Source organism: Tachyglossus aculeatus, chromosome 26 (genome assembly GCF_015852505.1).
Source record: "Tachyglossus aculeatus isolate mTacAcu1 chromosome 26, mTacAcu1.pri, whole genome shotgun sequence".
NCBI lineage: Eukaryota > Metazoa > Chordata > Mammalia > Monotremata > Tachyglossidae > Tachyglossus > Tachyglossus aculeatus.
The window spans coordinates 6,501,888-6,518,374 of NC_052091.1; the positions used below are offsets into that span (position 1 = coordinate 6,501,888).

The window sequence follows — 16,487 nt, forward strand, 5'->3', positions numbered from 1 at the left end:
CGCCAAGCTGCCGTTCTCAGGGAGCAAGGGGAAGGGCCGAGATGAGGTGGCCACTTACTCCCTGTGGGAGTCTGTGTCCAACCCCTCGGTGTCCAACACTGGCGTCAACTCGGCCTTCACCGTATTCTCCTTCCTGCTGCTCGTGATCATCCTGATCAGCCCCAACTGGTTGGAGGTCCAGGTGCCGGATGGCATGGCACCCAATGGCCTATGGCATGTCTGCAGTGCCTACACCTGTCAAGAGTTGTTGCTCAGAACTGGTACGGAGGGGTGGGAGGGGAGAGCCAAGGCCAGAGGAAGAGGGGTGGATGCCCAGAGGGCTCAGAGGGATCTGGGTAGGAGAAAGTTGGGGTTGACCAAATGGGATCCCAACTGGTGCCAAAGGGAGAAGGAAAAAGCAAAATGGACAGTCAAGAGGAGGGACTGGGAGAGCTAAGACTGGGGTGGAATGAGGGGTGGAAGAAATGTGGCCTAGTGGAAAGAGCACAGGGCTGGGAGTCAGAGGACCTGGGTTTTAATCCTGGCTCCACCACATGCCTGTTGTGTGACCTTGGGAAAGTCACTTAACTTCTCTATGCCTCAGTTACCTTATCTGTAAAATGGGGATTCAATACCAGTTTTCCCTCCTACTTAGATTGCGATCCCCATGTGGGACAGGGCCTGTGTCTGATATTCATTCATTCATTCAATTGTATTGATTGAGCACTTACTGTGTGCAAAGCACTGTACCAAGTGCTTGGGAAGTACAAGTTGGCAACATATACAAATGGTTCCTACCCAACAACGGGCTCACAGTCTAGAAGGGGGAGACAGACAACAAAACAAAACATGTGGACAGGTGTCAAGTCACCAGAATAAATACAAATAAAGCTAGATGCACATCATTAACAAAATAAATAGAATAGTAAATATTTACAAATAAAATAAATAGAGTAATAAATCTGTACAAACATATATACAGGTGCTGTGGGAAGGGGAAGGAGGTAGGGCAGTTGGGATGGGGAGGAATAATAATAATGATATGCTTATCCTGTACCTTTCCCAGCACTTAGAACAGGGCTCGACACATAGTAACTGCTTAACAAATACCACTACAATAATAATAGTATTATTATTAAATAAGGGCAAATAGCTCTGGGGAGAGCTTGTGCTTGGAAGGGAAACCTTTGATTATAGTGGTAAAAATTATAACGTGTTTAGTGCTTACTCAATGCCAAGCACTATACTGAGCAGTGGGAAAGACACAATACACGCAATTCAGATCCAGTCCTTTTTTTTTTAATGGTATCAATCAATCAATCGTATTTATTGAGCTCTTACTGTGTGCAGAGCACTGTACTAAGCGCTTGGGAAGTCCAAGTTGGCAACATATAGAGACAGTCCCTACCCAACAGTGGGCTCACAGTCTAAAAGGGGGAGACGGAGAACAAAACCAAACATACTAACAAAATAAAATAAATAAAATAGATATGTACAGGTAAAATAAATAAATAAATAAATAGAGTAATAAATATGTACAAACATATATACATATATACAGGTGCTAAGTGCTAACTATGTGCCAGGCACCGTATTAAGTGCTGAGATAGATACAAACTAATCAGATTGGATCCAGTCCTTCCTTGTCCCATTTGGGGCCCACAGTCTTAACCCCCAGTTTACAAATGAGGTAACTGAGACACAGAGAAGTTAAGTGACTTGCCCAAGTCCCAGAAGACATGCGGCAGAGCCAGGATTAAAGCCCAGGTCCCCTAACTCCCAGGCCTGAGCTGTTTCCACTAGGCCATGGTGCTCCTCTCAAATGGGAGTTCTTGTCCCACATGGGGGTCACAGTCTATGGGGGAAGGAAAACTGAGATACGGAGAAGCTAATCAATTGTATTTATTGAGTGCTTACTGTATGCAGAGCACTGTACTGAACACTTGGGAGAGTATAATGTAACAATGTAACAGACACATTCTCTGCCTTCAGTCACCTTAAAGTCAAGAGGGGGAGAGAGACATTAACATAAATAAATAAACTATGGCTATGACCATGGGCAAGTCACTTCACTTTCCTGGGCCTCAGTTACCTCATCTATAAAATGGGGATTGAGACTGTGAGCCCTATGTGGGAAAGGGCGTTGTCCAACCTGACTTGCTTATATCCACCCCAGCGCTTAGTACAGTTCCTGGCACCGAGTAAGTGCTTAACAAATACCATTATTATTATTATTATTATTATATGTTCATAAGTGCTGTGGGACTGAGGCTGGGGTGCAAAAAGGGAGCAAATACGGGTAATGCAGAAGGAAGTGGGAGAAAAGGAAATGAAGGCTTAGTCAGGGAAGACTTCTTGGAGGAGATGTGCCTTCAGTAAGGCTTTGAAGGTGGGGAGAGTTATTGTCTGTCAAATACGAAGAGGGAGGACATTCCAGGCCAGAAGCAGGACATGGGTGAGAGATCAGCGGTGAGATAGATGAGATCGAGGTATAATGAGTAAATAGGCATTGGAGAAGCAAAGTTTGAGGGCTGAGTTGTAGTAGGAGAGTAGCAAGGTGAGATAGGAGGTGGTAGGTGATTGAATCCTTTAAAGTCAACGGTAAGGAGTTTCTGATTGATGCGGATATGGATTGGCAACCACTGGAGGTTCTTGAGGAGTGGGGAAACGGACTGAATGTTTCTGTAGAAATATGATCCAGGCAGCAGAGTGAAGTATGGACTGGAGTGGGGAGAGACAGGAGATAGGAAGGTCAGGATGGAGGTTGATGCAGTAATCAAGGTGGAATAGGAAAAGTGCTTGGATTAATGTGGTAGCAGTTTGGATGGAGAGGAAAGGGCGAATTTTGGCGATGTTGGGAAGGTTGAACCAGTAGGTTGAATATGTGTGTTGAATGAGAGAGATGAGTCAAGGATAATGCCAAGGTTGTGGGCTTATGAGACAGGAAGGATAGTGATGCTGTCTACAGTCATGGGAAAGCCACGAGGAAGACTAGGTTTGGGTGGGAGATAAGATCCGTTTTGGACATGTTAAATTTGAGGTGTTGGTGGGACATCCAAGTGGAGAGGTCCCGAAGGTTGGAGGAAACGTGAGACTGTGGAGAGGGAGAGAGATCAGGGCTGGGGAGATAGATTTGGGAATCATCTGCATAGAGATGGCAGTTGAAGCCATCAGAGCGAATGAGTTCTCCAAGGGAGTGGGTGTAGATGGAAAACAGAAAGGGACCCAGAACTGAATCCCTAGGGGGAGGGAGGCAGAGGAAAGAGACTGAGAATGAGTGGCCAGAGAGAGAGGATAGAGACAAAGTCAGTGACTTGCTCAAGATCAAACAGCCAACAAGTGGTGGAGCCAGGGCTAGAACCCAGGTCTCTTGACTTCCAGTATATGCTCTTTCTTCTAGGCCACTGTTATTGATTAGATAGCACCCACAGAGGAATTGGGGTGGTGGGGAGAAGACCTGGGGGCACATTGGAATCCTCTGACCCAACTGGAGACAGTTTGGAATGGAAGGGGCCAGAGAAACTGCGGGGGCAGAGGTGAAGTTAGATCTATAATGGGTGGGAGTAGGAGACACAGAGCTCAGGAAGACCATTCCTCATGTGTGCGCCTGTATGTGTGTTTGCCATCCCCCCTGCCCTCCAGGTTACCTAAAGATCGTGCAAATCCTCATGGTCTCATCAGCCATCATGGGCTTCCTGGCTCTGGTGCCAAATTTCAGAACTCTGAACAGATTCCTTGGCATTGAAACCACCACCTGGTTCTCCTTCTTGACCTGCTATATTACAGGTCAGCTCCATGCCAGGCCAAAGATGGTGAGGCAGACTGGGGAAGCAGAAAGGGTGGGGTGGCTCGGGGGGAGAGAGGGGCAGCTGTGGGGAAGGGAGGTCACACACCTGGGTCCCAGCCAAGGACTGGTGGCCCAGGGGAGTGGTGGGAGGGGGAGCAGAGGGACTCATGGCTGAGGTAAGGGGAGGAGGGGGGCAGGGGCACTTGGACTGATGCTTGAGGGGAATGGAGGCGAGGGCAGAGGGTGTATGAGTGGAGTGGGGAGGGGAAGAGGCTCTGGCGGCTGAAGGGAGTGGGGAGGCTGAGGGCAGAGGGACTGGTACCTGAGGCGAGTGGGGTGGGGGTCAAGGGCAGAGGGATTGATGAGGGGAGGCCAGAGAGAAGCCAGGGGTCTGAAGCATCAGGCTCCTGAGAGGGTGGCCAGCCAGGAACTAGCCTGCCTATGTCCAGTCCAGGTCTCTGTCCCTCAGCAATCCTGGGAATAGCCGGTCAGACCATGTACATGTTGAAGGCCTACAAACGTGCTGTCGAGCGCTTCATCCACCTCAATTTCGACTGGGCCTTCTACTTGGGCTGGGGCACCTTCCTGATGTACCTCTTGAGCGGTGAGGGGCAGCTGGGCCCTGGGGGAGGGAGAGCCTGGTGGAGGTGGGGACGGGGTTGGACCTGCAGGATTCCCTCTCGGGCAATGTGGGGGGCAGGTAGGGGGAGGGCTGGGAATGGAGACAGAGAAGGGACTGGGGACACTGGGGGGGTTCTCATGGCATGGGGTTGGCAGAAATGGGGTGGGTCTTAGGGTTAGGTGGTGGGGGGGGGATTGGCAGGGGGGCAGCCCAGGTCAGATCCCCTCTGGTCTCAAATGCAGTGAGGCAAGCCCTGGCTGACAGAAGATGAACCCTGGTGTTGAGAGAAACTTCACCCCTGCAGAGAGGTGTGGTCCTAGAAGCCTTCCTGGAGGAGGAAGGAAAAGAAGAGGAGGGGGGGAAAGGAGAAGGAGGAGGAGGAGGAGGTAGAAGAGGAGAAGGATGAGGAGGCAAAAAAGGAGGAAAAGGAGAAGGAGGAGCAAGACGAGGAGAAACAAGATGAGGAAGAAAGGAGAAGAGGGAGGAGGAGGAGTCCAGAGGTTTACAGCTGTCAGACTTGGGGACAGGCAGAGGGGAAGGGCCAGAAAGAGAGATTGGGTTGTGGGGAGGCCAGGGAAGGGGCCATTTCAAGCTGGTGAGGGGGATGAGGGGGTGCCTCTTGGGCTGGGGAAATGGAGTCCTGCAACAGAGTTGGGGCCTTCGGTCCAAGCTGGCCTGGTAGAAAAAAAGTTTCAGGATGGGATCCCTTCTGCCTTCAGGGACGTTGCACTTGCTGTGGTGGATCTCGGTCAGTAAGGTGACCCCCAGGACCATGAAGACCTTTCCCTCCCAATCAAAGGGAGACAGGGTCTCGGAAGACTCCCCGAAGAAAGAGCCCGATGAGGAGGCACAGGCCAGCGTCACACAAACGAAGCCTACTTGGCATTCCTTAGAACCGCTGGACTCAGAAAACTTTTGAGAAGTTCATGCAGGAGAATTCAATCCCTTGCGGACGCCCTTGACCCCCATGGGATCCGGAACCTCTTTCACCACGCCAGAAGCCAGGCCAGCAACCTCATCATCGGTCTCAGCATAGCTCTGCCAGCACATCATAAATCTCTGCCGCCTCGTCCTATCCCCTGGGTCTGAACGCACAGCTCTTTTCCCGCATTTTCCCCTCCCTGCAACAGCCCATGCTCCAAATTCCTGGGTGCCCCGACCAAATTGGGTATTTTTACCAGCTGTCTGGAGGGAGACTATGTTTTTACAAGTTAGAAACCAGACGATCCAATCTCCTCACCCTCCTGCCTGGGGAGCAGGCCAGGGTGACGGAAGCACCATCTCTGAGGATCCCTCTGCTTCCAGTATCCTTCCACCTGGCCTCTGAATGGAGGACCTGGAAGGGACGTTAGGGTTTGGGGCAGCCCCAGGCCTCATCATGCTGGATGATTTCCTGCCCAAATGTAGAACTATTTTGATGCCCGCAAAATTCAATAGAGTAAACTAATGCAATTTCCGTCAGATACTGGTGTTCTACATGCCAAGCTACCCCCACCCCCAGAGCTTCTGGGCCAGGAAGACAGGACTGCAGCATCGAGTGACTCAATAAGGCCCGACCAATGGCTGCTCTATCGGACTCTCCAATCACCCCACACGTTACATCCTGATTAAAGCCCCTCCCTCTCCTACCCCAACCCTCTCATCATCATCATCAATCGCATTTATTGAGCGCTTACTGTGTGCAGAGCACTGTACTAAGCGCTTGGGAAGTACAAATTGGCAACATAATTTGTATGTCCCCATCCCCTCAGCTAGCTCTCCTCCACCCTCTGCCCCTAAACTCCCCCCAAAGCCCAACTGGTCTCCCTACCTTCCGTCAGCCCCATTGCCTGTCTCCTCCCTAAGCCTCTCTATTGCCTCCTCCCCTGGCCAATCCTACCCTCTCTGACTTCTCCGTCTCTCTGACCCTGATCCAAATGAAAGGATCAGCGAGCCTGAATTCTGTCCACAGGTCTGTTGATTATGCATCCGTGTTGCTTAGTTCTCCTCTGGGCTTAGGCTGCTCCAGGGACTGGGTGAGGATGTGGGCTGCATCTCCAGGGTGCCTCAGTTACCTCATCTGTAAAATGGGGATTGAATCCTACTCCCTACTACATAGACTGTGAGCCCCTTGTAGGACTATGTCCAACCTATCTTGTATCTAACCCAGCGGTTAGCACAGTGTCGGGCACGTAGTAATCACTTAACAAGTACCATTAAAAAAAAATTGCTTCTTTTTCTCTGAATTTTTCCCAAGCACTCCAGTCAACTCTTGCTTCCAGGCCAGCCGCTGGTGTTCTAGACCCCAGGCCGTCCCTGCCTCAAACCCCAGAGTTTTTGAGCCCAAAACACAGGCCTGTATTCAGTTCCCCAACCGCCCCACGTTTCACATCCTAACAAAAGCCTTACCATCTTCTGCCCCCACCTCTCCCCCTCCCCCATCCCCTTGGTTAGCCCTCTTCCACCCTCTATGCCAAAACTCCTACCTCAAGACCCAAATGATCTCCCTGCCTTCTCTCACATCTCCATCACCGTCCTCCCTCCCCCCCACTCTGTGGCCCCGTCCCCTGGCTTCCCGCTCTCCAGCTTCTCAGTCTCCCCCCGACCCCAATCCAAATGAACCAATCAGCGAGCCTGAGTTCTGTCTGTGGGTCTGTGGTTTATGCATCTATGTTGGTTCTCTCCCCTCCTTCAGGCCGCTCTGACAGGGGCGTTGAGTGAGGATGTGGGCTACGTCTTAACTCCTGTCAACAAATCTCAAGCTTCTCATGCAACGGGGGAGACTTGAGGCCTGGTGGGGGGTGGGGAGGTTGCTGAAGAGGTGATCGATTCTCTCAGACCCAGGAACCCCTTTCTCCTCCCAGCCCTTGGACTCTCCAGAGAGAGAGGGGCAAAACAGATACCCCAGCAGGGTCAGAGAAAAAGGGCAGAGGATGGAAAATGTAGACAGAAGTGAGAAGGACAGCAGTGTGACCAACGGCACATATTCTCAGACAGAGGGGTTGGTCCCCTCCTCTGCCACAGCTCCTCCCACATCCCTCTTTATCCAACCCCCCTGCTCTCCATATAAAGAAGTTCTGCCCCAAGTTTCCTTTCCTGACCTAGACCCCTGCCAGTCCCGTAGTCCCCGGACCCGGGAAATAACGTCCAGGATGCCAGACTGCAGGGTTGCAGCCACACTCTGCGGCACTCTCTCCCTCACCTTCCTTGTTGTGGCTCTCAGCACGGATGCCTGGGTAGTGGCCAATGGCCCGAGGAATAGCATTCATGCCGGCCTGTGGGGAAACTGCCTGAATGGGGACTGCATCCTGTTCAAGTCATATGGTAAGTAGAGCAGGCGGGTGTCCTCGAAATTCTGTCCCTGTCCCCCCAGTCTGGAAACCAACATAGCCTAGTGAAAGAGGCCGGGCCTAGAAGTCAGAGGATCTGAGTTCTAATCCCAGCTCTGCCACTTTGTGCCTCAGTTACCTCATCTGTTATAATAATAATAGTGGTGATATTTGTTAAGTCCTTACTATGGGTCAAGCACTGTTCTAAATACTGGGGTAGATACAAAATAATCCTACATGGGGCTCACAATCAAAGTAGGATGGAAAGAGGTATTGAATCCTCATTTTACAGGTGAGGGAACTGAGGCACAGAGAAGTGAAGTGACGTGCTCAAGGTCATACAGCAGACAAGTGATGGGGCTGGGATTAGAACTCAAGTCCTTCTGATTCTCAGGCCCATGCTCTAGCCACTTGGCCATTTTACATACTTCTCATTATAGTTGCATGTTACATAGACTTTTCAGACGTCAATAATAACCATAAGTGGGTTTTTTTCATGGTATTTGTTAAGCACTTACTATGTGCCAGGCACTGTTCTAAGGGCTGGAGTAGATACAAGGAAATCAGGTTGGACATAGTCTATGTCCCACATGGAGCTCAGTCTTAATCTCCATTTTACAGTGAGGAAACTGAGGCACCAAGAAGTGAAGTGACTTGATCAAGGTCACACAGCAGATAAGTGGCAGCAGAGCACTATACTGAGCACATGGGAGAGAGTACAGTAGCCTCAGGGAGCTTTACAGCCTAGAGAGGGTGACAAACATAAATACAAATTACAGTAACTAAATGATGCAGGGCTGGAGAGGAGTGAATATCAAAGTGCTTTTGGGGGACAGACCCAATGCATATATGACCCAGAAGGGAGGGCTAAGGTAGGGAAATTAGAGTTTATTTAGGGAAGACGTCTTGGAGATGTGATTTTAGGATGGCTTTGAAAGTAATAATAATGATAGCATTTGTTAAGTGCTTACTATGTGCAATGCACTGTTCTAAGCGCTGGGGAGGATACAAGGTGATCACGTTGTCCCACGTGGGGCTCACAGTCTTCATCCCCATTTTACAGATGAGGTAACTGAGGCACAGAGAAGTTAAGTGACTTTCCCAAAGTCACTCAGCTGAGAATTGGCAGAGCCAGGATTTGAACCCGTTACTTCTGACTCCTAAGCCCGTGCTCTTTCCAATGGAGTGTTTTTGTTTTAATGATATTTGTTAAGAGCTTATTATGTGCCAGGCATTGTACTAAACGCTGGGGAAGATATAAACTAAGTTGGACTCAGTCCCTCTAGACTGTAAGCTCAGTGTGGGCAGGGAATGTGTCTGTTTATTGTTGCATTGTACCCTCCCAAGCGCTTAGTACAGAGCTCTGCACATAGCAAGCACTCAATATATATGATTGAATGAATGAAAGAATGAATGAGAGAGGTGATCTGTTAGAATGAAGCACTTGCCCTCTCCCTTTTTCCCTCCTTGACTGCTATCTTCATGTTTGTTCTCCAGTGGCTTTTCCCCTAGTGCTTTCAAACATGTTCATGTCTCCCTTATCCTAAAAAGCCTTCCCTTGGCCCCATGGCTCCCTCCAATTATCACCCCATCTTTTCTCCTACCATTCCTCTCCAAACACCTTGAGCGAATTGTCTATACCCGCTGACTGAAGTTCCTCTCCTCCAATTCTCTCTTAGAACCGTTCCAAGCTGGCTTTCATCCCCTTCACTCCACAGAAACTGCCCTCTCAAAGTTCACAAATCACCTCCTTCTTGCCAAATCCAACAGTCTCAACTCTGTCCTAATCCTCCTGGACTTCTCTACTGCCTTCGACACTGTCAATCACCCCTTTCAATCACCCCCTTCTCCTGGACACATTATCCAACCTTGGCTTCACTGAAACCATCCTCTCTTAGTTCTTCTCCTGTCCCTCTGGCCACTCGTTCTCAGTCTCCTTCATGGGCTCCTCCTCTGCCTCCCACCCCTTAACTGTGGGGGTCCCACAAGGTTCAGTTCTGGGTCCCCCTGTATTCAACATCTAAACTTAATCCCTTGGAGAACTTATTTGCTCTCATGGCTTTAACTACCATCTTTAAGTGTGTAATACCCAAATCTACATCTCTAGCCCCGATCTCTCTCCTTCTCTTCAGTCTCACATTTCCTCCTGCTTTCAGGACATCTCTACTTGACTGTCCCACCAACACCTCAAACTTAGCATGTCCAAAGCAGAACTCCTTATGTTCCCACCCAAACCTTGGCCTCCTGATTGTCCCATCACTGTATACATCACCACCGTCCTTCCTGTTTCAGAAGCCCGCAACCTTGGCATGATCCTAACTCATCTCTCTCATTCAACACACATATCCAATCCATCACTAAATCCTTTCAGTTTAACTTTCACAACATGATTAAAATCTGCCCTTTCTTCTCCATCCAAGCAATTATACTATCCCGCCTTGATTACAGTATCAGCCTCCTTGCTGACCTCCCTGCCTCCTGTCTCTCCCTACTCCCATCCATACTTCACTCTGCTGTCCAGATTGTTTTCCTGCAAAAAAGTTCAGTTCATGTTTCCCCACTCCTCAAGAATGTCCAGGGGTTGCCCATCCACTTCTGCATCAAAAGAAGACTCTTTACCATCAGCTTTAATGCATTCAATCACCTTGCACCCTACCACCTCACCTCGCTGCTTTCCTATTACTACTCAGACCACATACTGCGCTCCTCAAATGCTAGCCTTCTCACTGTACCTCGATCTCACTATCTCGCCGCTGATCTCTCACTCACGTCCTGCCTCTGTCCTGGATCACTCTCCCTCTTCACATCCAACAGACGATCACTCGCCCCACCCTCAAAGCCTTAATGAAGGCACATCTTCAAGAAGCCTTCCCTGATTAAACCCTCATTTCTTCTTCTCTCTCTCCCTTCTGCATAACCCTTCCATTTGGATTTGCACCTATTATTCACCCCTCCCTCAGCCCTACGGCACTTATGTACATATCCGTAATTCATTTATTTATATTACTTTCTGTTTCCCCCTCTAGACTATAAGTTCACTGTGGATAGGAAACATGTCTACCAACTCTATTATATTATACTCTCCTAAGTGCTTAGTTCAGTGCTCTGCACACAGTAAGTGCTCAATAAATATGATTGATTGATTGAAGGGGGAGGGAGTCCCAGGCCAGAGGGGTCTGTGTTGAGATAAACAAGATCAAAGTACAGTGAGCAGGTTAGGGGTGGAGGATCAAAATGTGCAGGCTGGGTTGTAGTAGAAAAGTCCATCAGAGTCCATCAAAAAGAAAACTTTTTCATTTTATGGTATCTCAAGCGCTTACTATGTGTCAAACACTTATCAAAGCTCTGGGTAGGTACAAGTTAATTGGATTGGACACAGTCCCTGTTCGGCATGGGACTCACAGTTTAAGTAGGAGGGAGAACAGGAGAACTGAGGCACAGAAAGGTGACTTGTCCAAGGTCACACAGTGAGCAATTGTCACAGCCGGGATTAGAACCTAGGTCCTTTGTCTCCCAGCCCCATGCTCTTTCCATTAGTCAGTCAATTGCATTTATTGTGCCCTTACTGTGTGCAGAGCATCATACTAAGCACTTGGGAGAGTACAGTATAACAATAAATGGACATATTCCCTGGCCATAACGAGCTCACAGTCTAGAGGTGGGGACAGACATTAAAATAAATAAATTATAGATATGTACATAAGTGCTGGGGGGCTGGACCAGGGGATGAAGAAAGGGAGCAAGTCAAAGTGAAGCAGAAGTGAGTAGGAGAAGAGGAAAGGAAGGTAATCTCGGAAGGCCTCTTGGAGGAGGTGTACCTTCTGTAGGCTTTGAAGTTGGGGAGAGTAATTATCTGTCAGATAGAAGGAGGGAGGGTGCCCCAGGCCAAAGGCAAGATGTGTGCAAGAGGTGGGCAATGAGATAGATGAGATCGAGGTGCAATGAGAAGGTTAACATTAGAGAAGCCAAGTGGGGAAATTGAGTTTTAGTAGGAGAGTAAGAAGGTGAGGTAGAAGGGGGCAAAGTGATTGAGTGTTTTAAAGCCAAAGGTGAGGAGTTTCTGTTCGATGCCGAGGTAGATGGGTAAACCCCAGAGGTTCTTGAGGAGAGGGGAAAGGCATCCTGAACGTTTTTCTAGGAAAATGATCCAGGCAACAGAGTGAAGTACGGACTGGAATGGGGAGAGGCAGAAAAGTCAGCAAGGATGCTGATACAGTAATCGAGGCAGGGTAGGATAAATGATTGGATAAACGTGATAGTAGTTTGGATGGAGAGGAAAGGGCGGATTTTAGTGATGTTGCGAAGGTCGAACTGACAGAAGTTAGTGATGGATTGACTATATGGGTTGAAAGAGAGAGAGGAGTCCAGGATCACTCCAAGGTTATGGGTTTGTGAGACAGAATGGATGGTGGTGCTGTCTACAGTGATGGGAAAGTCAGGGGGAGGAAAGAATTTGTGTGAGAAGATAAGAAGTTCTGTTTTAAACAAGCTAAGTTTGAGGTGATGGGAGGACATCTAAGTAAAGATGACCTTAAGGCAGGAGGAAATGTGAGACTGCAGAGGGAGTGAGATCAGGGCTGGACTTGCAGATTTGGGAATCATCCACATAGAGGTTTTAGTTGAAGCCATGTGAGAGAATGAGTTCTCCAGTGGAGACTAGAAGGGGACTCAAAACTGATTCTTAAGGGACTCCCGTAGTTAGGGGGGGAGGCAGAGAAGGAACCCGTGAAGGAGACTGAGAATGAACAGCCAGAGAGAGAGGAGGAGAACCAGCAGAGAATGATGATGTTGAAGCCAAGATTGGATAATAGGCCATGTTCCTTTTCAAAAAGCACTCCCTAATTAAATCCTTCCTGTTCATGTCAACTCCTCAACCACCCTTAGCATCCATATTTATCTGCAGAGTTACTAGTTAATTCATTCAATCATATTTATTGAGCACTTTCTGTGTGCAGAGCATTGTACTAAGCGCTTGGGAAGTACAAGTTGGCAACATGTAGAGACGGTCCCTACCCAACAACGGGCTCACTGTCTAGAAGGGGGAGACAGACAACAAAGCAAAACATGTGGACAGGTGTCAGGTAGTCAGAATAAATAAAAATAAAGCTAGATGCACATTATTAAAATAAGTAGAATAGTAAGCATGTACAAAATAAATATTGTAAATAAATAAATATTGTAAATATTAACAAAATAAATAGAATAGTAAATATGTACAAGAATAGTTAATTGTCTATTTTGTTTTTTACCATTTGGGCCTGTTTCCCTCAGGAGATCTTAAGTTCCTTGAGGGCAGTGACAGTGTCTTTCAACTCTGTTGTATTTTACTTTCATTCATTCATTCATTCAATCGTATTTATTGAGCACTTACTGTGTGCAGAGCACTGTACTAAGCGCTTGGGAAGTACAAGTCGGCAACATATAGAGACGGTCCCTACCCAACAACGGGCTCACAGTCTAGAAGTCGGGCTCACAGTCTGGGCTCTGCATACAGTATGTGCTCAATAAATGCCACTGATAGACTGAGTGATTCCTGAGTACTTTGTCCAATGTCCTATCCCCAGTAGATACTGATCAATGCTGCTGCTATGGCCAGTGGTCTCAGTTCAATGTCCAATCGATCGATCAATAATAGTAATAATGATAATAACTGTGGTATTTGTTAAGTGCTTACTATGTGCCAGGTACTGTACGAAGCAGTGGAGTAGATACAAGATAATTGGGTTGGACACAATCCCTGTCCCACATAGTGTTCCCAGTCTCAATCCCCATTTTACAGATGAGGTAACTGAAATGCAGAGAAGTGAAAAGACTTGCCCAAGGCCACATAGCAGGCAAGTAATAATAATAATTATGGTACTTGTTAAGCGCTCACTATGTGCCAGACAACTGTACTAAATGCTGGGGTAGATACAAGTTAGTCAGGTTGGACACAGTCCCTGTCCCACATGAGGCTCACATTCCTAATCCCCATTTTACAAATGAGAAAACTGAGGCCCAGAGAAGTGAAGTGACTTGCCCAAGGCCACATAACAGACAAGTGACAGTTCTGGGATTGGAACCCAAGTCGTTTGACTCCCAAGCTCATGCTCCATTCACTAGGCAACATTACTTCTCCTAGGCACAAGGGCATCTGGACTGATCCTGATGAACCCCATTCCTGAGGGCTCAGGGGGAGACCGAGGCTTTGGGGTAGCGAGGGAGGGAGTGCAGGTTCTTCCTTTGAAGGTCTGGCAAATTCAGTACCCCTTTCCCCCTCCCCACCAATCCCCTAGCTCTAGCTCTAGCCCTGACTCTGTTTACCCTTTGTGTCTCCACAGGTAACATCAGCATCAACGTCACAAGGGCCTTCACAATTATCTCCAGCATATGCGGGGTGATAACGGTCGTCTTCTTCATCATTTCCTTCTTCCCATCGCTCTCCTCCTCTCTGCCCTACCTCCCCCTCACTTCCTGCATCTCTGCATTTACTGCAGGTACGGGGTTGCGGGGTGAGGTAAGGATGGTCACCATCCTGGGGAAAGGGGACGGGCATTGGCAGGGATGCTGGGAGGCAGGTGGGAGAAGAGGGGTTCTCACCTTCCAGGGGAGGGGAGATGGGGAGTGGTACTCACACTAACCATTCCATCTCCAGGGATCTGTGGCCTGGTGGGCATGGCTGTGTATACAGGAGAGTTCTGGGAGAATTCCTACTCAAAACCCACCATTCAGGTCTTCTTCGCCTGGTCTTTCTACCTGGGATGGGCCTCCGTCATCCTATTCGTCATGACTGGTACGTGAGCCTGGGGAGAAAAGAAGAAAGCAATGAATCAAGGGAATTGATTGAGTGCTTTACTCTGTGCAGAGCACTGTACCAAGCGCAGCCCCCCTAGACTGTGAGCTCAATATGGGCAGGGAACATGCCTACCAACTATGTTGTATTGTATTCATTCATTCATTCAATCATATTTACTAAGCACTTACTGTGTGCAGAGCACTGTACTAACTGCTTGGGAGAGTACAGTATAACAATAAACAGACACATTCCCTGTCTGCAAGGAGCTTACAGTCTAGAGGGGGAGACAGACATTAATATAAATAAATAAATAATAGATGTGTATTTAAGTACTGTGGGGCTGGGTGGGGGGATAATTATAATAATAATAATAATAATAGCATTTATTAAGTGCTTACTATGTACAAAGCACTGTTCTAAGCGCTGGGAAGGTTACAAGGTGATGAGATTGTCCCACGGGAAGCTCATAGTCTTAATCCCCATTTTACAGATGAGGGAACTGAGGCCCAGAGAAGTTAAGTGGCTTGCCCAAAGTCACACAGCTGACAAGTGGCAGAGCAGGGATTTGAACCCATGACCTCTGACTCCAAAGCCCGGGCTCTTTCCACTGAGCGACGCTGCTTCTCGTGAATAAAGGGAGCAAATCAGGGCAATGCAGAAGGGAGTGGGAGGAGAAGAAGAAAGGAGGGCTTAGTCAGGGAAGGTCTCTTGGAGGAAATGGGCCTTCAGTAAGACTTTGAAGCTGGGGAGAGTCATTGTCTGTGGGATATGAGGAGGGAGGGCGTTACAGGTCAGAGGCAGGATGTGGGCAAGAGTTTGGTAGCGAGATAGATGAGATGGAGGTAAGTGTGTAGTCTGGGCTATAGTAGGAGTGTAGTGAGGTGAGGTCGGAGGGAGCAAGATGATTGAGTGCTTTAAAGCCAATTGTGAGGAGTTTCTACCTGATGCAGAGGTGGGTGGGCAACCCCCAGAGGTTCTTAAGGAGTGGGGAAACATGTCCTGAACGTTTTTGTAGAAAAATGATCCAAGCAGCAGAGTGAAGTATGGACTGGAGTGGGGACAGACAGGAGGTACAGATCAAGGCAGGAAGAAGGCAGTTGAGGGAGGAAAGAGGGAGAGCGAAAGTCTTTTGATAAGGTGCAAAGCAATGGGGTTGGAAATCATAGGTGCTCTGTATATAGAAAGCATTCACTAGATAGCGTTGATTGATTGACTGATTGATTTGGGGAGTGCAATAGCGTTAGTAGACACAATCCCGGCCCTCAAGAAACTTACAATCTAGAAGGGGAGATAGACATTAAAAAAAAATGACAGGGAAGGGGAAGGAAGAGAATATAAAGATACAGATGAAAGAACTCGGGAGTTGGTTGAGAATGAGAGATGTGGAAGTGCAGAAGTGGCAGTCGGAGGGGAGATAGGGTGGAGAGATGAGGGGTTAGTCAGGGAAGGCTTCCTGGGGGAGAGAAGATTTTAGAAGAGATTCAAAGTTGTGGGGAGCAGTGTTCTGCAAAACATGAAGGGAAGGAGGGAGTTTAGAGCAAGGGACTACTCAGGTGGCTCGGCCATTGTCTGCTGTATGACCTTGGGCAAGTCTTTAAACTTCTCAGTTGCTTCATCTGTAAAATGAGAAGTAAAACTGTGAGAACCATGTGGGATATGGGCCATGTCCAACCTGATTATATTGTAACTAGACCAGTGCTCAGTTGGGTGCCTGATGCATAGTAAGAGCTTAACAATTCAGGTTAAAAAAAATGTTGGGTCTTAGCCCTTTAAGGGAGTGAGCAGGGTAGGAGCTAGGGGTGAGGAGAGGGTCTTCCTTTTATATCAAATTTCTCTCTTCTTTGCAGGTATCCTGAGCATCTTCCTTCCCAGAGGAGGCTATGACTCACTTGGGTAATGATCTCAGAAGCCTGTGGGTACAGAGTCATGTTAGGCTGTTCAGAAAGCAGCCTAGTCTCTGTTCCTTTCTCCCATCATCCCCAGCCCTTCATTCATTCATTCATTCAATTGTATTTA

General features: G+C 48.2%; 1 protein-coding gene across 1 annotated transcript; it reads left to right on the forward strand.

Moving 5' to 3' along the window:
* Positions 1-203: 203 nt before the first annotated feature.
* Positions 204-16,487, forward strand: NKG7 (natural killer cell granule protein 7). Its single transcript, XM_038767386.1, has 9 exons — positions 204-270; positions 2,546-2,551; positions 3,622-3,765; positions 4,221-4,370; positions 5,851-5,991; positions 7,467-7,691; positions 14,017-14,172; positions 14,331-14,468; positions 16,319-16,487. The coding sequence occupies exons 1-9, from the start codon at positions 204-206 to the stop codon at positions 16,366-16,368; spliced, it is 1,077 nt and encodes a 358-aa protein (XP_038623314.1). The 3' UTR covers positions 16,369-16,487.